Here is a 25235-nt window from a genome sequence, read left to right as displayed (position 1 = left end):
AGCTGCAAAGGTCTTGCTGGCTAGAGCTACAGCTCTTGGGTTGTAGCTAGACCTATTCACATGTCCAAACACAACTAGCACTACAACTATTGAGCAATAGCTACAACTATTCTTTACCACACGAAGAAGTATGATAGACTTAGTGATCTTAATTTCCATTAGAGGTAGTGCTTGCTGAAGTTACCTGTTCTTTGACCACATTTTCCAGTCAAAATAAAGATCTACTCACAAGCTTTGGAATAAATGAAAACTCAGACTTGTGCAAAAATGTTACACAACTGTGAAGTATTCAGGACAGCTTTAATCTATCAACCAGTCATAACTAGAGCTCTGGTTTAACCACGACATCTAGACAAACAGCAAAGTTTTGTGCAGAAGTGGTTTCTGTAAGTATAATGACTCAAATACGCACATATCACAGTAGTTAATGTATTTTTCTAAATACAAGAGATAACAAGAGCCTGTAATTACCTGTAACTGTTAATTCTGTAGTTCTTCTGACAACAAAGAATCCGTATTTCAACTCACAAGTGTAATTTCCAATGTCATCCTCTCTAACTTCCCGAATGACAAGAGTATCCTTTTTAAACACAATACTTGATCTCCATGTCTTTGACTTGCATTCCTGTTTAAAGATAATATAACACTTCAGTGACTGTTTTTACACTAAAATTGGACCACTGCTTTCAATGCTTCTCAAAGGTAATACAGCTAGACAAAAGCCCAGGCTAGTTATCAAATTTGCATACACTAAATACTTAAAAAGCCAGTTCAGGTAAGTGTTGCTTAAAAAGAAAAAAAGATTATGTAATTTTATCAGTTGATTTAATATATGCCCTCTGACAAGAAAAAGAACAGCTGCTTCCTTTGGTGGTTTTCGTTAGACATAACTTTGCTGAGGGACTCCTATTTCATTTACTTATTTTCTGTTACAGTTATGTCTGTGTTCCATGACTATTATATTAGCAGTAGCTACACGTTAAAGGAGAGACTTTCTCAAAGCTGTTTTCTTAAAAACTTCTAATCAAAAAATATAAAGAAACAGAAGATGACAATGAGGAGAAATTAGGATGCTATATAGCTCTTTCTACAAAATCTTAAAAATAAACCTATACGTAATCAAAGTAAAACAAAAGTTTTGGTTCTACAAAAAATGCTTAACATTTCAATTATTACTACAAAAACATTTTTTTTTAATGCTATAGTAGATGACATGCATTTTTGCATGCATGTTTCTTAGTTCCCTAAAATAACTAACTTATTTTCACTTAATTAACCTAGGAACTACTCAAAATAACTTTGAATATTTTTAGTGTTTCTAAGTTTTTTAATTTCTTTTGCAAAAAAAAATATTGCAAATATTTATGAGTAATTAGAAAAAGGGATTGGTGTTTCTCATCAGAAAATTATCTTTTGATTGGCTATCACAAAATATTTTACTTCAGCATAATCACTGTTTATACAGAAAAGGCTTTTAAAAATATTAAAGTATAAGAGGTTGCTTGAGTTCATTCAAACAAATATTGTCAATGACTCTCAAAAGCCAGTCTTCTGAGCTCTTATTTAAGAAGCCAGTCATAATTTTAAATTTGTTAAAACTTCAGCTCTTATTTAAGAAGCCAGTCATAATTTTAAATTTGTTAAAACTTCAGTTACACATATTGTCTTACGAAAGCAAAATTCCAGAAGAGTATAAGCAAATAACTGGTTACCTACCTCTTATCCTAGACATGCATTCAATTAATTAGGGCAGAATCCTTCTAGTTTTTGCTTACTACATAGCATGGTTTTGTGTATCACACTTAAAAGCAATTATGCTATAAGGCAAATTATCAGCCTTTAAAAAATAGTCTGAATGCATATCACCTCGTACTTAAAACTCTGACTTCCTATATACACAGACATCTGTATGGACAAAATATACAGACTCTAAATTTCAGATTTACTGAACTGTTTGAGGACTTTAAATTGTGTGCCTTACAGTACTTAAGTATTATCTCCTGTGATGGTAAGAAATCCAGAACACAAGGTGCTGTTCATAGTTCTACTGTGATGCCCAAAGGCAGCACTTTTTGCAAGAACTTGTCTGTCCCTTAAGTAATGATCAGGGAATCAGTACACAATATTAAAATAAAGTTACGGATAATAACAATTAAATTATATTTGCAAGTAAAAGCTAACATGCAAAGACCAAATTTTTGAAGTCTTTGCTGAATTTTACGCTGCAAAATTAAGCCATCCATTTAGATAACAGCATGTATAGCTATCCTATTCATATCCAAATAGATTTTATGTTTGAGTTTTTAGAAGCATACTCTTTAGCCTGTACAGCAAAATGAATTGCTGTATAAGCAGCTCACATGATTTTACCTTAGCATATCAAACCAGCCCAGGCTGGTAACACTTCAGTTTTAGCCTTCTAGTTAAGCAGAAAGCTGGCAATTCTTTGTGACAGTCATAAATAGATACTAAGAAAATATAAGCTCTAAAGTTAACCAATGGAAGGATTTTAATTTTCTCCGCTTAGTTTATTCTTTTCTATCCTTGATTCTGTTGTCTGTTCTCAACAAATTTTAAAACAATCCAAACTTCATATCATATTTAGATCAGGAAAATCAGGACAACATTGCATAATAACATGTTGAATATTAAAATCTTTAGCATTCCTTACCTTATACCACAGAATTTCAGGCTCTCTAAAAGGAAATAAAAAATCCTCAATTTCAGGGCATGAGATTTCCTTGCTTTTGCTAAGTTCAGCTTTTTCAAAATATTTCATCTTTGAATTGTAGCAAAGTCCAGTGTCATTTTCACCCACCGTCAATGAAATCGACACTTTCATACAGTAAGTTGAGTTTCTGTAATGCAATAAAAATAGAAATAACAGAATAATGTAAAAAATAAATTAAATGTACATGACATTAGCTTTATGTCATTATTTTCATCCCAAGCAAAAGATAGCAAACCAGATATTGTGTTTTGTGTTTATTTTATAGCTGTTCATAACAATTTTACTTCTTTCTCAGCCACTACCTACAATATTTAGAAGGCATTGGTTGACCCTACTCTAAGACTATTTATTTCTCCCTTTTGTCATACTGCTTTTAACATTACAGTCCCTACTGCATATTTGAGAACAATTTTCCCCAAAGTAAGGAAGAAGTTCTTTACTGTAAGGGTGGTGAGGCACTGGAATGAGCTGCCCAGGGAAGTTGTGAATGCTCCATCCCTGGCAGTGTTCAAGGCCAAGTTGGACAGAGCCTTGGGTGGCATGGTTTAGTGTGAGGTGTCCCCACCCACAGCAGAGGGGTTGGATCTAGATGATTTTAAGGTCCTTTCCAACTATTCTATGATTCCATGATAAAGTAAATAAGCAATAAAAACTCCATGCATTTGCTAATGAAATTAGACAACCAACTCACTGACAGACAACATTACAACGACTCTCAGGGTGTTGTAGTACCAGAGGCAAATGACAAATTGGAGCATTAAGATCCACCTACTCAACACATCTGAGCATAATTTAAAGTGGAACAGGTAATCTTTTTGAAGTCTTTAATTAAAAGGAGTCTTGTGATCCTTCCCATTATGGAATAAAGGATGTTTTAACCTAATGGACTGCTAACTTATTTACATTAGCTTTCAATCCTCATACTCCTATGCCAAAATGTTTCCTCATTACCTAGAGCCTTCATTAGTTTGGGCTCTCTTCTGAAACTTGTTACTTCTGGTGCTGCTGAATATTGATATGCTAGGCAGCCAGAGACTGGGGAACATCGTCTTCCCACATCTTCAATTAGACTAAAGACAAAATTAACTGAACAATTTTTTTAAATTTTAATTTCCAGGTGGGCAGTGAATGAGTGTGTAAAGTCGACTACTCCCCAGGAACACACTGTGCAAGATTTGTCCCCTACAGTTTCGTAAGCACATTTGACCCCTGATCTGCTGAAAGAGGATCCTGCAGACAGCAGTGAGGAAACTTTAATTCTCTTATTTCCATTCTCATACTCCGCGACCAAATTGCCGATTTACAACAGTCTCATGTTTCTCAGACATGGCAGGATCACAAAGGCGGCTACATTTTCTCATTCTCTTTAAATTCTGTAAAATCTGTTTCCTTTTTCTTTTCAAGAGAGTGGACAGAAATACTTAAGGACAAAGAATAAGAGGAACATCATTCAAAGAACTCTATAGTCCAATTTTCTACAGAAAATGTAAACCTGAAAAGAAAGATATATAACTAACTGTCAAATTAGAGAATATTCTTAGAGTTATAAATTCTGGAACAGAATGACCCTTAGCTATCCACTTAATTCATGGACTTGTAAAGAAAACAAATGCAAATTAAGCCCTTATAATGAAACTGTAAGTATAATTTATTAGCCCATTCAAGAATCTTACTGTATAAAGCAAATAAAGATAAGCTTTATTCAAAACAAATTATGGATTCACATTCACTGAATATGAATGGCTCTTGCTACTTTTAAGCTAAGAGCCTATCACTATTCTTACCCATGCATGCAATCGAAAATCATGTAGTGTTTTAAAGAACACATTGTTATTTCTTTACATTATGTTGTTCCCCTATTAAGACACTATTTGGAATATTTATTATGTGGCTTGAAAACATCATAAAAAGTCACCTAAATCAGTTTTTCCTAATTGGCAAAATTGGTTTTCTGTTCTTGGAAGATCTCTCTCTTGGATATAGGAAGAAGGTCTACAGAAACCATCAAGCTCTGAAGATCAAGAGTGCGCTAACTATGTAAGAAGATTCCATTACTGGATGACAGAGAGCAATACACAGGAAGCTGAGACAGAGAAGTACTGGCTACTCAATTTGCATTTTTAAACATTCTTTTTTATTCCTTTCCTTGTGTTTGAGCATTATGTTTTGTTCATGTTACTGAATCTTGCAATTTAAAAATTTCTAGAAGGAGCTGGGAGGGAAAAATTAAAAAAAAACCAAGCACAAAACCTAGTTAACTGTAAACCATTCTCTGAAGAAGCAAGTTAAGCAAAACCTGTCATATAAGGGGCTTTTTGTTGTTTGTTTTGTTGTTTTTTTTTGGGGGGGGGTTGTTTTAGGGTTTATTTGGGGAGGGGGACTGGGGGTTTTTGGTGGGTTTTGTTTGTTTGTTGGTTTGGGTTTTTGTGGGTTTTTTTGTTTGTTTGTATGTTTGTTGTTGTTGTTGTTTTTTCTCACATTCTTCAGAGTGAATTGGCCAAAAAAATCTGATTTATGTTTTGTTCTACCAAGAGCTCTGTTCTGCAACAGTGGCAATGTCAATTGCCAGAGCTAGGATTCGTTTTAAGACACATCCAAGTTTCCATCGCAACAGCAGATTCATTACCAGATGTGGCTTAGGCTTCCTGCTCTGTAAGAAGACATATCTCAAAAATGTTTAAACCTATTGTTTGAAGAGGATGTTTGAATTTAATGACTCCAAGTTGTGTGTCTGTGATTTGACTCATATGGATATAAGCCTCCTGCAGACAGAAGCACAAATTGACTGGGCTGTAAGGTAATTATGTACTGAAACTGTTTGGATGGATACTTTGTCAGCTGAGTTCCCTACCATAATTTTCTCTCAAAATCCCAAAGTATCATCAAAGGACCTAAAGCACAGGATGCCTCCTGGTGACACAGACTTTTTTATTGCAATGCCAGACACTAACTGCACTGTCAATCTGACCTATTTCATGCTCTGTGTCAGAAACCTAGGCTGTAGGAGTGATACAAAACTAAAAAGAATGATATAAAAGGCAGAGCAACACAAACAGTATGAGCAAAGAAAACCAAGATAATGGGCTCACAGAACAGAAAAAGAGAAAAAAAATTAAACGGTTCCAAAGTAGGAATGAAGAAGAAGAAAGAGGAGGTAAGTGTGCTGGCGCATGGTCGATACAGTAGGTGTGGAGCCCCTCAGGTAGCAGAAAAAGGTAGCACAAAGCAGAGCTCTCTGGCAAGCTTTCATATACTAAGGAGGGTAAAAAGAAAAAAAAATAAAAATATCTAGACCATACAAAAACAGGAATCAAGAAGCTATTTGGGGATTTTTGTTTAAGACAACAAATCCATTTAAATCAAATACAACTTAAAAATAAATTAGCAAGTAACTTATCAGAACAGGAGGAGGAAGATGAGACACAAGAGGAAACAGAGAAGCGAACACATGCAGAGCAAGTGTAGTTTCTCTACACTACTTGCAATATCAGCATCTACATTTAAAGAATTTGCTTAGAGAACTAAGCACTTAAAGCATAATTTTGTTATACTACAGATCTCTAAAATGGGCAAAATAGGCTACTTTTACAGAACTCTACTTTTTTCTTGCACTGAATAAAACCTAGTAATTGTCAGCCTCACCAGAGAGAATTTGGCAGTGGATTTATACAGCTCAGTACTCCCCAGGCAGCACTACTCATCATCCCTATTCATGACAGAAGGAAGGAAACTGGGACTCTTTCTGCTACTTGTCCACTCTGGTGCTTTGCCATGCATACCCTTAACCAGCAGGATAATTCAGGGAAATACAGCACATATATTCATCTTCCATGTATGCAGAACACACACTGTCTTTGGGACTAGAAAGAAATGCTCTTTGGAAAGTTCTCACCACTACCCCTGTTTTATTTCATTGTAGAGTGCAGCCAAATTGCCTTCATTTTGTAAAGAATCAGTTCTCTCAGAGAAGGTGTTAAGGATAAGACTATCTTCATCTAGTACAAAAATGCAGCATTCAAAGGAGATGAACAGGTCAAACAGACCTCTGTTGATCCTGGTATTTATCATCAGGCACAACACTACCTTTCTGCAGTTCTAAATAAGGTCTGATGGAACCATAGTACAATAATGATATCTACAAATGCAGCCAGACCCATTTAACAGTGTTTTTCATTTAAGACAGCAATCTTAAGTCTTTGCATTACGCGACATTTCCTTTATTTCTCCTCCATTTTCAAGGGATGTAATACTTGTAGTACATAGCCTGTCATTACACTGTATTTTTTCAGGGTATATTAAACACAATGATAAATTAGGAAGATAACCGGCAGCAGAGCAGACATGTTCTTTCAGTGTATATCATGACAGCAAATTAGATTTTACCCTTTCAGTAGAATTACTAGAAAAATTGCAAGGTGTGTATTAATAGAGACCAGTTGTTTGTAATGAGTTATGCTATATGTAATAATAATTCTATTTACCATGGTAAACAAAACAGAGAACAAACAAGAAGCAAAAAAAAATTTTTTTATGTTTTCCCTCACCATACAAGCTGAGTTGTGAAAGTAACTTTATTTCCAACTCCTCTCAAACTGGTCATTAAAGTCTGCAAAAAGTCTTTTCTTCACCGTATTTAAACTTTGAATAAGTAAACTTGTCCAGTGATGTCAATATCCACTTTCTACAAATTGTCCACCCCATTTCAGGGGAAAACTTTTGTTGACTTCATTAATAAGTTTTTTCATGGTTTTGTAGACACAGGTCAGTCCTTTCTCAGTCCTAGTAACTTCTCTTAGAGCTATTTGGATGCCTGAAAGCTGAAGAGAAAAGCTTTCATTCAAGGGCAAAACAAAAACATGTTACTGATAAACTACTTGCGCTCTTGTCCAGTGGCTCCAGAGGCTCTTTGTGAGCTTTAGAAGTTTTGCCTTTAGGTAGCAGTGGGGTAGCTTAAGGACATGCCTGAGGCCTTGGGCCACGTGGTGAGGGAGAAAGGCTGGTGAGTACTGCAGCCAGAGTTGCTGCCATGCAGTGCGGTCCCCTTAGTGGCAGGGCCTGATGCCCTCAGCAGTCTATGGCTTCTGGACCATTTATGCAAATCATCAGTTTTCAAACTTTTTATGCAAAGTTCCTGTTTGTTGGTTTGGTTTTTTTTTCCCCCAAGCTCTGGGATGGCTGGCTCCCACGCTCCCTGGCCCTGATAGCTGAAGTCACAGATTGTCTTTTCCACAAAGCTTCCAGAGCCAACAAAGCTGCAAGTGCTGGGGCAGTGCTGCAGGAATGGAGGAGGAGAGAAGAAAAGCAGAGGGAAAAGAACAGAAGCTGGCTGGAATTTTCCTCTGTGTCTCAGAAATTATCTCCTGCTTCCACATTCCCAGGGGACAACCCAGTTTGAAAACTGCATTTGACCTTGACTGAATTACATAAGTACCAACTTCTTCCCTCAAGTGTCACCTAATTATGTGCATGATACTATGAAATAACCCACTGCACATGAGACTCCAGGACTATTTGAATACCAGTGCTTTGCAAGATACTTGTTTTACTATGTTTGAATTAGTCACACCAGAAAATATTGTTTGGATTTAGTGCCTACTTCCATCCTTGGAAGCCAAAACTTCCACATTTTATCTTCTTCTGCCACAAGTGGTATATGCTGCCATCCTAAGTTTCCCCTTCTCCTCTCCCACCCTGCCAAAAGATAATGCACAGTCTAACTGCGTTAGAGTAACACTTGCCTTGTGTCAGAGAGAGCTACTGATTGATGTGAAAGGCTTTTTATTGATGCTTTGGACAATAAAAATGAAATACAAATTAGCCTTTAGAAAGGGAATTCAATTTTCTCATCCTTATACCTTACAGGCTCTTTTCTGAGTAAGCTATGAAAAAAAAACTATGTGTAAACTTTTATGGTATTGACTTTTCTGCATGATCTCTGTCTTTTTTAATATCTAAGTGAAACTTATCTCTCTGTGAGAGCTGCAATCAATCTGACATTGATTTCCACATTTTAATAAAGCCTTAAGTTCTTAGTACAAAATACTTGAACAAAATTATGACAATCTTAATTAAGAACTTGTATGGGCAATTACACGAAAGGCAAAATTGCATGATGTTTACTGATTTCCCCATAAAATATTTTCTTTAAAATTAAAGATTCCTTTCAGAGAAATTAAAAAAAAAAATAAAAATCCATACTCTTACAGCATTGGAATGTCTAAATACTCCTATAGTGTAACATTTTACTCTTACAGTGTAAGAATATGTATCTAAATACATTTTATTTGAAGTTAAAACATTATTTCAGATAAGTTTAAAAGAAAACTCCTATATTCATACAACATATATTCCTATACTCTACATGTCTATACATACGTATATGCATATGTATCTGCCAGGGCCTAGCGAGCTTGGACGGTGACAGCAAAGTCCTCAGGTCGCAGGTTTGATTAGAGTATCCTTCTCTTAGATGGATGGACTTACAAGGCTAAACGAGCTCCATCAGCCCGGGTTTGAAATTAGAGTTGTCCTTCTCCTAGGATGGTTGCCCGAAGGCTAGTGAGCCCATTCTGCCCATGGACACATTTTGTCTGACCCTTCATAGAATCATAGAATAGTTAGGATTGGATCAGTTGAGACCTCTCTGTGCAGGCCCGAAGGGTTTACTCACACTTGCAAAGGCCTGTGCTTGTAGTAAGCATGGGTAAAGCCCTTACCAAATCTTCATTCACAAAGTCAAACCATCATCATCATACATATGTATACATGTATAAATCAGTGATACCAGTATCTTAGGGATTCCATTAATTGTAAAACTAATCTGAGTATGTGATTTAAGAAAATTATAATTTAATTTTTTTTCTAAAGTATATTAATGCTATACCTATATGCTACTCACTTCAAATAAATCCCAATTTTTAAAATTATTTTATATTACAATACTTAGTATGTGAACTCTTTTAAGGTATAGCACTTAAATATGATTGCAGGTAAAAATGTTACAGGGAGCTAAAAAGGATGGGAATCAATCACAAAAAAACACATTGTACTGCACAAACTATATAAGGTGAGTACAGTATGGATTATCCCTAGTCTGAATTTAATAGTATATTAATATTTTATTGCTACTTACAAATTTAGTGCTAAATTAGGTACTCATTTCTGTGCAGCCTCCCAGGATTGTTAGCAAAGAAATTTTGGGTCAGTGAGTCATAATGCACTAAAGTGGAGACATATCAGAATGACACTAAATATTTTCTCTGCAGCAGATCTATGTATATTCCCAAAGGAGACAAAACTATGAAGAGCTTGTGAATGTACCCTTATAGCTGAAAATCCCTTTAGCTTTCTACAAACTGTAGCAGGGAGATAATACCCTTGCATGAAATCCTCTATGTATACTGTTGCTTCATAATTCAGGTGATGGCAAGTGCAATGATCATGAAGAACCAATAATCATGAAGAAGACTAAATTTTATACCTTATTTAGCACCATATGCCAGAATAGCACAAATGCTGTACAATGGTTTATTTGGAAAATGACAAGTTAGCAGTTTTCTTCTTTCTCCTATTTCTTTCATTTACAGAATCACAGAATCACAAAATGTTTAAGGTTGGAAGAAGGTCATATGGACTGACTCCCCTGCTCAAACAGGGTCACCTAGGGCTGTTCGGCAACATGCCCAGACAGCTTTTGAATATTGCCAAGCATGAAGATTCCTCATTCCCCTAACAATCCTGCACCAGGGCTCAGTCACCCTTACAGTGAAGTGTTTCCTGATGTTCAGACAGAACGTCCTGTGTTTCATTTTGTGACCATTCCCTCTGATCCTTTCACCAGGCAACACTGAAAAGATCCTGGCTTCATCCACTTTGCAGACTCCTTCCATGTATTTATATGTATTAGTAAGCTCATTGGAGAGACAGACCAATTCCTTAATCACCTTTGTGTGTTTTCATTGGACTCCTTCGAGTATGTCCATGTCATTCTTATACTAGGGAGCCCAGAACTGCTCACTTAGGTGTGGCCTCATGAGTGCTGAGTAGGGGGAAGACTTGCCTCCCTCAGCCTGCTAATAGCTTTTCTACTGCAGCCCAGGTTATCATTAGCCTTCTTTGTCGCAATGGCACAGTACTGGGTCATGTTTAACTTTATTTCCACCAGGACCCTCAGGTCCTCTTCTGCAAAGCTGCATATATTATTATTCATAGAACATCTGTTTTCTAGTCTTTTTTTTGTTTTGTTTTTTTTGATTTTTTTTATTTTTTTTTTTTTTTTTTTTTTTTTTACTGACAGGGAGTGGAGGGGAACTGCTAAATCAAAATACTTTTTCCAAGGATTTCTAGAAAAGGGACAAAAAATTAATAGTTGGTATGAGAATGAATGAAAGAACAAAGCTTATTTATTGAAGCCAGAGGCCCTTAAAATTATGTCTACCAGAAGTGTGTGCCCAAGCAGCTGTGCCTTCATGGGGTACTGAGCTCAGGAACAACTGAGTGTTAATGCACTCTGATGACTCAGAAGGTCATCAAATATTGGAACAACTTTACCACCACATCATCCCTTTTGCAAATGTAATCCACCTTCTTTATAGAAATAAACCTGACAGCATTATTGGAAACAAGGAAGATGCTGAATGGCTTCTCCCTTGGTCCCCCTCTGATTGATGAATTAGCACAACTGCAATCCACAGCTCAACTAGAGCTACAGGAGGACAGATCCTATCATTCTGTCTCAAATGTTACATGGGAGTCTTCTGTTCAGCTGTTATGCAGCTGCATAAAGATTATCTCTTGAAGGTTTCTGTCTTGTTTCTGAATGATTAGATATTTATCTCCTGCTAACTCTGCATGAGTATGTTCTTTTCTGAATAGAAGATATTTCTCATGTTCCATTACCAGAGTTACTCATTATAGGTAGATATGGACAGAGATATCCAGCAATTATAGTATTTATTATAGATATTAGAAGAATGACATTTGCACATTAATAAGATTCCTTTGAAATACTCTCTAAGTCTTCTCCATATCTACCCAGCAAAAATGGGAATAATTATGACACACTTTGAAAGCAGACACTAAAAAGAGAAAAATCATCACTAGGTTAATTGCTTCAAGGCTGTTTACTAGCAAACTGATGCCACTTCTCTGGACTCCTTGAAACTCTCAAATGACATTGCATTAAAACTCTCAATTTAAAAAGTAAATAATTCCAATACTTATAAGTGCTACGGTTGTTAAGAATCAGTTTTAATTATCCTTGTTTTACACTTACTTCTCTATGAGGAAAAAACAATTCTCTACCAGAAGCAGAATTAGAGAGAAGGTCTCTCAAGTAGCATGTCATCCCATAGATTAATGCATTGACGTGTGCACACTGAATTGGAACACAAAGCAAGAAGTTTCTGCAGAAAAGTCAGTCTTTGGCAATGCTTAACCTGCTACCAAAGCAGAACTTTAGAAAAGTTCAAGTATTTCTGAAATTTATAGAAATGAATACCACAGAGCAAGTCCAGAATTCCCAAATAGGAAATTCACATGCTGAAAATAAAGCAGGATTTGAAGAAACAGATCAATAAACAGATTAATATAATTCAATTTGCATGTGTCTTTCATCCAAGGACCTCAAAGTACATAAAAAATTTACCTATTGTCCTAGGTTCAGCAGTAGTAGTAATTTTTTTCTCCATCTTAGTAGCTGGTGCAGTGCTGTCTTTGACTTTTGGCTTGGAAATAGCACTGATAACACCAATGTTTTTAGTTATTGCTCAGATATTTAGTCTGACCAAGGACTTTCTGAGTCTCACGCTCTGCCAAGGAGGAGGTGAAGCCAGGAGGAAGCAGAGACAGGACACCTGACCCAAACTGGCCAAAGAGGTATTCCATACCACAGCACGTCATGCCTGGGATGTAACTGAGAGTTACCTGGAAGGGCTGGTTCTATGCTCAGTCAGGTTGGGTATTGACGGGTGGCACTGTATTCTTTTCCCTTGTTATTTCCCTTATCATTATTATTATTGATGGTAGCATTAGTGGGCTTGTGTTATACCTTAGTTACTGGGCTGTTCTTATCTCAACTCATGGGAGTTACATTCTTTCGATTTTCCTCTCCGTCCCTCTGGGAGCGGGGTGGGGGGAAGAAAGGAGGGGAGTGAGTGAGTGGGCTGCATGGCTGATTTATGGCCTAGGCTTAAACCATGATACCTATCAACTATTTTTGACTGTGCTCATATGAACAGCTTTACCACAAAATAGTTTCCAAACCTTCCCCAGTATGGTCTGTATCAACATAATAAATATTTTTTGGTTTGCTCTAATTTTGAGCTCTAAAATTTGGTCCTGATCTGCTTCAGGCTGTTGCTGAAAATCAGAGGCATGGAAGTTCAGGCAACAGAAACCAGAACTCAAATTGTATTCATATTATGTTCACATCAACAGCATCCCTGGAGCCAAATATAGACAAGCAAGAACTTCCACCCACCCCAGCTACCTACTCTACCCAGTACTGGAAGTGATATTTCTCAGTCCAGCCTCCAGAGCTTCTTTCCAGTCTGCCTGTTTGCCCTTAAAGGTAATAAAAGCCATCTTTATGTCCACACATTCAAAAGTGTAGAGAAGTAGTCAGCTTCAGAGAAGAAAACAGCTCAGTGAGCCATTTTAGTTAAACTTTACTGAAGGATCCTTTGTAACTAATTTCTTGGAAAGGCCAGGACAGAGGGGCACATTTTTTGTTGCAAGGCTCTCAAAACACAAATGAGTTGAGATTGCATATCAAAGAATGACTAATTCCCTTCTTTTGAAGCAACCCTAAATAAATTCATTTTTATTTTCCTGATCTTGACATAATGTAAAAAAACAACAGCTGTACACTTTCACTCCTCTCAGTGCGAGGTTTCCATCTCCAGTGGCCAGCCCCAAGGAGAGTGGGACACTTCTCAGAAGTCAGCAGAGCCTCAAGTTTCAAATAGATGAAACCATACTATTCCTTGTATATATTAACCACTAAGATAAATAACTCGCAAATGAAAAATTAAAAGGCTACAGAGGCTTCAGCTGCCCCAATGAGCAAAGAGGTATGCGAATAAGGCAGAGATAGGTGCCAGACACCATAACTGTGTATTTTCATTTCTTGATTTAGTTTTCAAACTTGCTGCTCTCATCCTCAGAATCATGAATCATCCAGAATATCCAGACATGAAAATCCAAATTCATGTGAACAGTGGCATGGTGAATGTATGAAAGCATTTATGCATAGAAAGCTTTGAATAATTTCACCTAATGCACGCATGCCTGTGTAAGCTATTTTAATTTGACAGAAATGAGTTTTGCTTTACACACTTTTACTCACATTTTTATTTATTTAGTTTTGAGAAACCTAAAATGTAAACTGAACAATTCTAATACATCTCAGATAATTGAAATTCACTACCTCTTCTTTTCCAGTGGCCCAACTTCTATGTGTCAGTGTCTTTGTACAATGCCTTTCAGCACAGACATGTGAGGGATGGTAGTAGAGACCTCTCAAAGACTGTTTCTTGGTGGTGATCTCCCAGAAAAATCCACTTTATTTGGCAGAAATGCACAATCTCTACTTTTGCTTTTCTATTTGCTTCCTCCTGTAGCAGGACATAGCTTTCAGATGGGCTGGTGCTGCCAGCTTAATTATCTGTGTATTTTTTCTGACCTACCTTCACTATCCTCACTATCTAAATACAAGAACAGTTGTATAACACAGTTTGCCTCCGTTCATAAACACAGTACCACCAGTTTGTATAATTGATGCAGAATTAAATGAATATATAAACTCCTTCTGAATATAAAATTCAACTTATGCTGTCATTCATGTACTACATTTTCTGTTCTATATTTTTATTCCTGTGTGGAATAATGGGGAAAATTAAAGATACTCTCCCCTGCCTCAAATCCTCAAGGTTATGTTACAATGTTAAAGAAATTTTACCTTTTAAAGAAAATGTAGCTACTACTTCTGGGATGGAATGAGGTTAACACCCACAGAATCTACCCTATGATAGCTTCCCAGCACCCCTGTGACCTTGGCATATGCTGAAATAAATTGAACAGAGAGTGGAAAGGAGTGAAGACACTGTGGCCAGGCTCTTTTATACTCCCTGCAAGTGCAAGAACATGAAGATGCCATGTACTGATAAACATCAGTAGCAAATGACAAAGAAGGATTGTAAAGTGAGAGAATTTCACACCAGAAATAGGTATCGTTAGAGCCACTCAAATGCCACAGACACATGCTCAAGCTCTGTGTTTAGTTTAAGCTCCATAACAATATATTTAACCTTACAATCATACACAATTAAAATTCCATAGGTTTTTAGATAAGAAATTTGGACTTGAATTACTGTGAAGGAGCCTAAACAGATACAACCGCCTCTTAAACAGTCAGGAGGCCCAAGAAATAAGTGATTTATGACAAGAACTGACAGCTGGAGGGGTTTTAGCCTTGTAGGAAGACTGAGAAAAAGAGAACTGAGCAAAACAGGACTGAGAAAAATAAGATTAATAAACCTTTAATCAAGAAAGACTTGAAGTCTGCTACATACTGACAATTCCTGGAAAACTGCCAAAATACACTTTTCACAAGTGAGAAAAATACTATCAGGTGTCCTTTTGTTGAACTTGCCTGATTATAATCTCATTTTAATACTAAAAATCACACCCACAGGTCAAAAGACCCCTGCCAGGTTGGAAGACCCTCCCCTGAGCATGAGTAGTTAGACAGTTACGTATTCCTTGTGCAAGTAAGTTGAACAACTGGTAAAAGGTGAAAGGATTACAAGGAGTTACTAATTTTAATAAAATTGCATAAATATGAGAAATTAAGGGGGTAAAAATGAGAGGGAAGACTCCAACGTAACTGCTGGGATTGGTCAACAGGCTGAACCCATCTTCTACCCACACAGGGACTCCTACTGGGTAAGAGCTAAACTCTTCACATTACATTTAATTTCAGCTGCCTTTATATGTTATCTTCATGCTTTTTCTTGCAGCTAGTATATTATATTGTCACTGGCAATCTTCAAACCTTAAACCTGTCACAAAATAATACGATAAAACTTGTAGTGAAGATCTATTTTGTGTGAGTTTCTAGAGTCGTAACTTGACTTACAACCAGCTTAAAAACTTCCTTTAATTTTTTTTCTGACTTAGTGGGTGAATCTGTTACTGTGTACCCTGAATAGGATAGTCAAACTGCCTTCTAATGGTGTGCTGTCTTACAAAACGCCTGCAGAAGGCTTTGACAAGCTAATTGGGTTCAAGGGTCTTGTCTGTCCTGGGACAGTAATAGATGCATCAAATTTACAGGTGAAAGAGTGACATTTCCCCACTTACAGGGGAAGGTGGTGATGGGCAGTTTTAAACCCCCTTAAACTGACCTTCTGCAATCTATTTCAGTCACAATTATTTTCTTCGGTTTGGGAAAGAACAAAGAAAACCTGTAAATTCCTGTTTGGATTAAACATTTTGTCACTTTTTTTGGGTTAGATAGCTATTTCCTTGCTATTTATTCAGAAACATGACTTCTGCTTGCACTCTTGATGTCTTTGTTAGAAGCAGCTGAACCCAGTAAACAAATAGATGAGAAGCTGCTCCATACAGGAAAGATATGGACCTGTTGTAAAAGGTCCAGAGGAAGGCCACAGAAATGGTCATAAAAATGAACGCCTCTCCTATGGGGAAAGGCTAAGCGAACTGGGGTTGTTCAGTCTGGAGATGGCTCTGGTAATCCTGTTGTCTAATGAGTCTCTAAAACTTTTCAAAAACTAAAGCAAAGGCACATAACATGTCTAGTCCGTTTCTGCATCTTCCTAGAAAACTTGAAATAAGACTATTTATTAATGTTCAATTTCACAGTAATATTTTTTTTCTATCTGATTACTTTTGTTAGTTATTATTTTCTTTGTAATTAACATTTTTAGACCCACTAAATTATTTCAAAGATGTATTTCATTATACTGTCATAAAGGTATAATGTCTCAATATAACTTTCTCAAGTCCTAAATATACTGAAAACATTCATTTTACAGTGGCCAAGAAAATAACGGAAACATTTATCTTCTAAACTAACCAGTTTGGGAGCTACTACAAACAAAACAAATATAAAATAGCAGCAAAAATGCCAGACAACATTTCAGGGTATCATAATTGTAAATCTCACCAGAAGAATCATACTGTAAGAAAAGAGAGAGACTGTATTAAAAAAAAACAAACCCAAAACAACCCAACCCCCCCCCCAAAAAAGCCCAAATACCCCCCCAAAAAAAAAACCAAATCAAACCAAAATAAACAAAAAACCACAAAACAAACAAACAAAAAAAAACCCGCAAAAACCCCACCAAAACTAAAACCTCAAAAAATTGCACCAAAGAAAAAAGCTGATTCTTTCTGTTTACTGAGCTATGTCAGGGTTGTTTGGTTTTTTTACAAGGCTTGTAATGGGACATATTCCATTGTAATTATGGATTAGCAACTGCTACTCCATAATACCAAAACTTTCTGTATATTTTCTTTCTCTTCCTTTTTTTTTTTTTTTTTTAGGAGAAAGATAACTCATAAATACTTCAGTTTCCAATTACTGAAAGATAAAGAGTAACACTGAAATGCTGAGATCTTGAGTAAGAACACAAACTGTTCACCAAAGAAAACATGCAAGGAAAGGGTTTTGTTCAAGTGTGCAACACAAATGTTCTAAGGAACAAGATTTTCAAGCCCTCGTATTACACCCTGCTTCTTCCTTCTGCTAGTTAAAATTTAGGAGACACCGTTGCTGCTACTGAGCTTAACAGCAGAAGTCCTATGGACTTCAGTCTATAGAGGTAGACTCTTCCTTTTTACACGTATGCATTGGTGTTAGCCAAGAGTATTGTATGTTATAGTACAATGTGTTGACAACAGAAATTTGGCCCTTAAGAATTTATTTGCACCTTCTTTAAGCATCCACATAAAATTACACACTTTTTCTGTTATTATATTAAATAATTTTTGAAACAGCTGATTTCTGAATCTCAGTCTTTACAAAATACCAATGGTTGTAGAACAGCTATTAATAAGATGCACAAATATGCATATATTGAAATACAAATTGCCTCAGAAAATGAAAGAATTGTTATCAAAAGTGGAACAATAAATAGAAGTTTTCTAAATTATCTACATGTTTGGATCAAGGAATGAATAACATTCTTTGTAACAGTCAAAACATTTGAAACATGTCATTTTTATGTAAGAAGGACAGAACTCAAAAATATGTTCGAACTTTAACATACAGTAGCTCAAAAGCCGTTTAGCATGACAGCAACCCAGTCTATTATTATGAAAATAAAGTTGTTATAAAACAAAGTTGTTTTCACAGGATAAAAATCACTCACAAGAACACAGTATGAGAATGGCTATTGTGCTTTCATGTGCTTTTAAGTTTCTACAGCTATTTTGCAATGAATGTTCATGATATTACTTTCATTGTAAACATGGGAAACTGCAAAAAACTTAATAAATCAAAATGAAATTACATCTGTATGTACTACTAGCACATGAGTATTACTTGTTACAGCAAGATGGGGGTTCAGTATAAATATAGTATTTGATTATTAATTAATCCTGCAGCTTCTCATTGCAGACTACCCAGTTAAATCAAACTACTAGGATTACTTAATCCTAGAAACTGTGATTTTTGAAAGGTGTTTCTTGAGAGCATCACCATACACAATTATTAAAAAAGAATATGTAAGTTTTAAAGAAAAGCCATATCCTCTGGTTATACTTCAGCTGTCAGCACTTATAGCCTAGTTCCAGAAAGCTCCTGAATTTCAGGACACTGTCCCTCCTTTTTAAACTAATTGTAAGCTACCATTTCTAGAGATGAAAGACTGAACACAAGAAGGTAATTCTGGGTAGATTTTACTTATTTGAGCAGATTTTCACAATTGTTGTGCAAGCTGAAACAGCTTCATATAAAGAGTTATTCATCTCCCTGCAGGGAACGAATTGACTTTTTTTTGGTGTGTGTTTGTAAAACCTGTGTAACCGAGTTCTGCTTCCTGTAGCAGTTCAGTGATAACTCATCATTACTTTGTGACTGAAGACGGGACTGAACATTCGACAGAAATAGGCTTATTCTGTTGACAGAGCAGAATTTCACCACAATCTGCTGAAATGCGTAATCAGAGAAGAGATGGGCTGCCTGTTCTAGCACACAGGTTCCTCTAAGACAGCTTTCTGCTGTAGTTTCCCTGCACAGCTAGACTTATGGCTTAAATAAAAATATCATCTGTGGTGGTTTCAGACAGCAAGATGGTATCTTATATTCAGAAGCAGAGGGAAGTCCCTACAGTGACATGCAGCATATGCACATTTATATATAGAGATATTGAATGTTTTAAAACGAAGAAAAATTTTACAAAATTATTTCTAAAGCAATGTTTTTCTTATGGTGTCATTAATGAAAAAATAGAAAGGCCCTGACTTAAATGACTACTATATCCCTTTAGCTCTCCCTTTCTGTGTACTTACAGTATGAATCAGTTATTAATTATATGATCATACACTGAGCGTTTCCTAATTCTTAACATTCCAAACTATGAAACATTACTTTCAACATTTCCTTTAAAAACACAGTTCTCAATTGCTAAATCTGAGGCATGACATGGTGAGGGTTAGAAGTCCCTATGTATATCATCATTTATTCTGAGAAAAAAGGCAAAAAAGTCAATAAAGAAGAGAAAAATGGAAGCTATTTCAGGGCAGAGGAAAAGACATTATTCTCTAGAAGTTCCCCTGGCTTAGTAGCCGTGGCTACTAAGGCCCCCAAGCCAAAATACAGGCATAGAGACACCCTGTATATTAAGTGTAGCTCAAAAGAAGAGAGTGGTTATATAAACCCTACATCCAAGAGTAATGCTGTTTTTGATGGGAGGGTGACAGATCAGACTGCAGCTGCACTAAAATATCATTCTTTTATCACTTGCTCTCATTTCAGTTTTAAGCTTTCTTGGCTTTCTTATCTTTTTGTTCACTGCACAGCAATTAAGCAGAAACGCAAATGTCATATCCATTTTTATAACAGTGCCTCTTATAAAATTGCAATGAAGTCAGCAAATGATATATTTGTTAAGTGATATATCGTATTTTTGTCAACAAAATCTAGCTAATATAAGGATAATGTCTGTGTATGTACCATATGTGTGTTTGCATGTTGTATAAATGTAGGAAGATTATTAGTTACAATTCTAGCATAACTTCCGAGGAAGCACTAGACTTTGAAAGCTCAAATCAGTTAAATAAGACAGAAAGAGGGTTTATGAATATTCAGTTTGGATTTCAAAAGAACTGTTCTATTTGACCACTAAAATAAAATTACGCTTTTTCTTGTTCTCTATATGCGAACATCCAAAAAAAAAAAAGAGATTTGGTTCACACAAATATCTGGTAACAACTTCAGTTCAGCTGTGTTTCCATACAAACATCTTCCCTCTTTAGAGGGAAGCCTCATCACAGAATAAACAAGAGAATTCAGATTCATTTTTCTCTTTATTTCTCTGAAGTCCATTTAGCAATCCAATCAAGAAACAGAGAGTAACAAAATAATTCAATAATTGTCCATACTGAATAATGAACAACATAGTGTCACAGTGATGAAAGCTGACCACTACTGCCAGTAGAAAAGATATCACCCAAAGCACAAAGAATGTACTTTGCCGCTAGACATATTCTGACACAAACCCCATCTGCCTCCAGCTCTGGTATTTGCCTGTGACCTCAACAAAAGGCAGCCAGGTGTTTCACACTCTGTAATAAATTTGCTTCATCATCCATGAAGTGTAAAGTGTTATTTCACAGAAGAGGAACTGGCACGGAAAGACTATGGCCTCACTCATTCCAAACAGGAATATAACTAAATATCACAAAAATAATTTAAATCCAATTCTGAACACTTACCCTCCATAATCAATTCAATTTCTAAATAACTGTATTACAGGATGAAGGAGCCAAAAAGAACATATGAAAGAAAAAGCAACATTTCTATCACATTTTTACTCCACTTGTTCAGCCTTTACACAAACTATTCATAGCCAGGTGTAACAGTAGGTTGGTAACATCAGGAAAATAGCAGGAGTAAAATCAAGATGCAGGTACCCTAAACAGCAGCAATTAAGCCTGTGCCAAACAGCACCTTATCAGGGTAGACTACAAGCATCAGGCAAAACAAAGGGCTGTACTGGTTTTCCATGGCAAGGTGTTGGCAGCAGAGGGCTGATGAGGTGGACTGTATAAAAGAAGCCAGAGACTAACACTTGCTACACAAACCGTGTTCCAGACGGCACCAATAGATCTACCTCAGGCCACAGCTGAGCCTAGCAGCCAAGCTGGCCGTGCCCCTAGGAAACCATATTTAATAATGCATTTAAGAAAAAGCACTGTGCAGGAGCTGTGAGAGAGAGGACCGAGAAGAAAACATGAGAAACAGCCCTGTAGCTTGATGAAGATGGAAAAGGTGCTCCCAGTGCTGGAGGAGCATGCAGCCATGGTGAAGATAGCAGTGAGGAAGGATGTGACCCAGCAGCCCATGGAGATCCACAGTGGAGCAGGTGGACATGCCATGAAGGAAGCTGCAGCCTCTGGAGATCCTGCACAGAAGCAGGTTTGCTAGTGGGAGCTGAATCTGATGGGAAACCCATGCTAGAGCAATCTGCTTCTGAACAACTGTACTCTGTAGAAAGGAGCCATGCTGTAGCAAATCTTGAAAGACTAAAATTGGAGCAGCTGGTGAAGGACTGTATCCTGTGAGAGGGACCCCACTCTGGAACGGGGTAAAAGTGTGAGGAAAGGAGGAAACTGCAGGAAATTGCTCTCGGTTTTGTCTTTGTTTCTCACAATCCTACTCTGTTGCTGGGGGGGGTGGTGGGGGGTGAGTTTTGGTTTGTTTTTTTTCCCATTGGCAATAAATTTAAGTGATTTTCCCCAGGTCCAGTCTGGTTTTCCCATGAAGGTAATTGGCAAGTTATCTCCCTGTCTTTATCTTGACACACAAGATTTTTCATCTTTTTTTTTTTCCATATATGCTGTTGAGAAGGGAGAGTGAGAGCAGCTGGGTGAGCATGTGGCAGACACCTATAAGGTTAATGCACCACAAGGGCAAATCGTTCATTTCATACTGGTACTCAGAGTAATTTTGAATCCCAAAGGTGTGAGAAAAAAATTGTTTTAATTTTTACTGTCACTTATTCTCTAATGATATTTTATTAGTCTTACTATCCTCCCCAGGAATATCCTTATACATTAAAAGGAAAAAAAAGACTTTGTTTTATACAGGCTATTATATATTGTAATCTTTAAAAAGTATTCATTAAACATGAGTTGCACGATTTTCTGCAGAGCTACAAAAAAAGGAGACAGAACCAACACAAAGATGACATGTTAGGCAGAAGTATTGCTTGTTTAAATATCACTTCTGAAGACTAGACAAGAACATCACTTTGATGTACCATACCAAGTATTCTATTATAATTTCAAATACTTAAAGGCAGAAAAATACCATAAAATGTAGCATGACTGAAAAACTGTCCTTAAAAAGACAAGAAAAGCACTCTTCATTTGACTATGACTTGACATTTTAACATTGTCTTCCTCAAAAAACCCACAGTCTTCTCTGCTTTGCTCTCATTTTTCTTCTTTTGTTTTTAAATCTAGACTGCATTAATAGGAAAAAACATCTTGAATGTAATCCTAATCTGTCATCTAATGTGATAAACAGAAAAATAAATGCAGAATCACATGCTTTCATAGTACTTCTCAACTGCTTTCCAAAACAGTGGTAATACAAGCTCAAAGACTGTGTCTTGAGGTAGAGGAGTAGCTGTAGTAAAGCGCTGTATCTCTTCTATGCAACAAACAGCAATAGCTCATGAACAGAGGTAGTTTAAAAAATATATATTTTTTTAATAGACTATATGGTGTTTCCAATAATTTCACTTCTGTAAATGTGATGATGATAATAATCATAATCCCCTAAAAGCAACAAAAATAATTTTAATCAGTGCCTCGTCTAAAATAAATAACTTCCAAAAATTAGAGCAATCCTCCTTAGCCATACTTTGATCTTGTTATTCAATCACATTTCATCTCTCTATGGAAATTCCACTTCATTTCATCTTATATTCTAAGTAACACACAAGCATAACTGAAAAGGAGGCCAAGAAGCATTACTGTACAGCAGAACTGGCACAGAACAGTTATGGCTTTAAGTCCTGAGAGGTAGCAGTGTTACGCTGCATGCAAACAATCTGGCTGGCTCCCTAGAGAAGACCAAATGGGATGTAACAGTCAGTATTTCCGAAAGGTTTAACCAAGGGTTTGGATGCTTCCATTGTCTAGCCAATTGAAGCAACTTCAGTGCAGCTGCTATTTACTAAGCAGGCTGGCCTTTATGATCTCTCTAATAGGGCACAGTTAAATACTCAGTGGTAGAGGCATATAAATGTTTACAACAGAACGTAGATTTTATAAATCTGTATCTCTCTCTACATACCAGTTTTAAGCTCACTCTTACAAATGCTTTTATTCTGAAAATCAACTGAAATCCTGTATGTTTTTCCTGTAGTTCAAGCCTTAGAATTATAACATATTATTTGTATCCTAGTAGTGCCAAAATGCTCTGGTCAAAATTAATGCCTTCCTGTTTTAGGTGTTGTGTATAAACACTTCAGAAGAAAACCCATGATTGAAAATCTTACATTGGAGAAGAATTGACCTTTCAAAAAGAGAAGGAAGTGTTTAAATACAATGCTACATGGGTTTTTTTGCTTCTTGTTTCTGAAATTTTACTTCTTTTTTTCTTTCTAAAATTGCTAAATAAGGAAGGGTGAATGTGCTCAGACTAGAACTGGTGTCAGGTAGATCACCAAGAAAAATCTTTTAAATAAGTGTTTGAAACTGTATATGGAGGAGAAGCAGAAAGTAGGCAGGGCAGGCAGAGAGGCCTGGAGGAAGCCAGGCACTGAGATGAGTGATCTCTTAAGCATCACAGGAAAGGATTAAGGTCACTTTGTTCCTGATTTAAAGTCGATTGCAATGAACAGGAACTTTTCCATTTAATTCAATGGACGCAGAGCAGGACTGTTTTTCAGTAGGTTTCTTTCCTGTCTGAGAAAGAAGAAAAGGTGGAATAAATACTTCAAGAAGTCAGTCAGCTCAGAACCATGTGCATTCACAAAGGCATAATTAGACTTCAGGTTTCCTCAGCTCACCCTGCAAGAGTCTACCTTGAAAACAGGAATATAAAGCCTCCTGAGTCATCTCTATGCTACTTGCCCTTCAGATACCATAACACAGGTGCACTGATGATCCTCTGAGATGAGGCTCCTAGCAGCATTCACCACATGGAGGAGCTGGCACTGCTTCATGTAAAGAAGATCTAGAACTGCTGTTCAAGGCTATTTCTCAGGTTGCCTTTCTGAGCCTTCCAATACAAATGCTGCCAGTCTCACCTCTGTTCCTGGCAAAATCTTGGAGCAGATTCTCCTGGAAAGCATGCTAAGGCACATGGAAAACAACAAGGTAGTTGGTGACAGCCAGCATGGCTTCACCAAGAGGAAATCCTGCCTGACCAATTTGGTGGTCTTCTACGATGGGACTATGGAACTGATGGACAAGGGTAGAGCAGTAGATGTCATCTACCTAGACTTGTGCAAAGTGTTTGACACTGTCCCACACAACATCCTCCTCTCTAAATTGGAGAGATATCAATTTGATAGATGGACCACTAGATGGACAAATAACTGGTGGGATAGCCACATGCAGTCATGGTCAACGGCTCAATGTCCAGCTGGAGACCAGTAACGAGTGGTGTCCCTCAGGGATCGGTGTTGGGACCAGTCTTGCTCAACATCTTTGTCAGTGACATGGACAGTGGGATTGAGTGCACCCTCAGCAAGTTTGCCAATGACACCAAGCTGTGCAGTTTGGTTGATATGCTGGAGGGAAGGAATGCCGTCCCAAGGGACCTTGACACACTTGTGAGGTGGGCTGATGCCAACCTCATGAAGTTAAACCATGCCAAGTGCAAGGTCCTACACCTGGGTGGGAGCAACCCCAGGCACAGCTACGGGGTAGGCAGAGAAGAGATTCAGAGCAGCCCTACAGAGAAGGACTTGGGGGTGTTGGTCAATGAGAAAATAAACATGAGCCGGCTTCAGTGTGCATATACAACTATATTCTGGCCTGCACTAAAAGCAGCATGACCAGCAGGTCAAAGGAGGTGATCCTGCCCCTCTACTCTGCTCTCGTGAGACCTCACTTGGAGTATTGTGTCCTCAACATAAAAAGGACATGGAACTGTTAGAACAAGTCCAGAGGAGGGCCACGAGGATGATCAGGGGACTGGAGCACCTCCCATATGAAGACAGGCTGAGAAAGTTGGGGCTGTTGAGCCTGGAGAAGGCTGCATGGAGACCTCATAGCAGCCTTCCAGTATCTGAAGGGG

At 37.1% G+C, this 25235-nt stretch overlaps 1 protein-coding gene across 1 annotated transcript in view; it reads right to left on the bottom strand.

Annotated features, from left to right (window-relative positions):
• The window catches only part of IL1RAPL1 (interleukin 1 receptor accessory protein like 1), a 346993-nt gene that overhangs the window by 252192 nt on the left and 69566 nt on the right, over window positions 1-25235 (bottom strand). The window contains exons 3-4 of the mRNA XM_034074647.1: window positions 2672-2858; window positions 472-625 (exon numbers count right to left, since the gene is read on the bottom strand). Coding sequence (XP_033930538.1) covers window positions 472-625; window positions 2672-2858 — 341 coding nt within the window. The remainder of the gene's footprint in view (window positions 1-471; window positions 626-2671; window positions 2859-25235) is intronic.

This window comes from Melopsittacus undulatus, chromosome 2, assembly GCF_012275295.1.
Source record: "Melopsittacus undulatus isolate bMelUnd1 chromosome 2, bMelUnd1.mat.Z, whole genome shotgun sequence".
NCBI classification, from domain to species: domain Eukaryota; kingdom Metazoa; phylum Chordata; class Aves; order Psittaciformes; family Psittaculidae; genus Melopsittacus; species Melopsittacus undulatus.
Note: the sequence above shows the minus strand (reverse complement) of the source record. Positions and strands in the feature narration are given on the sequence as shown.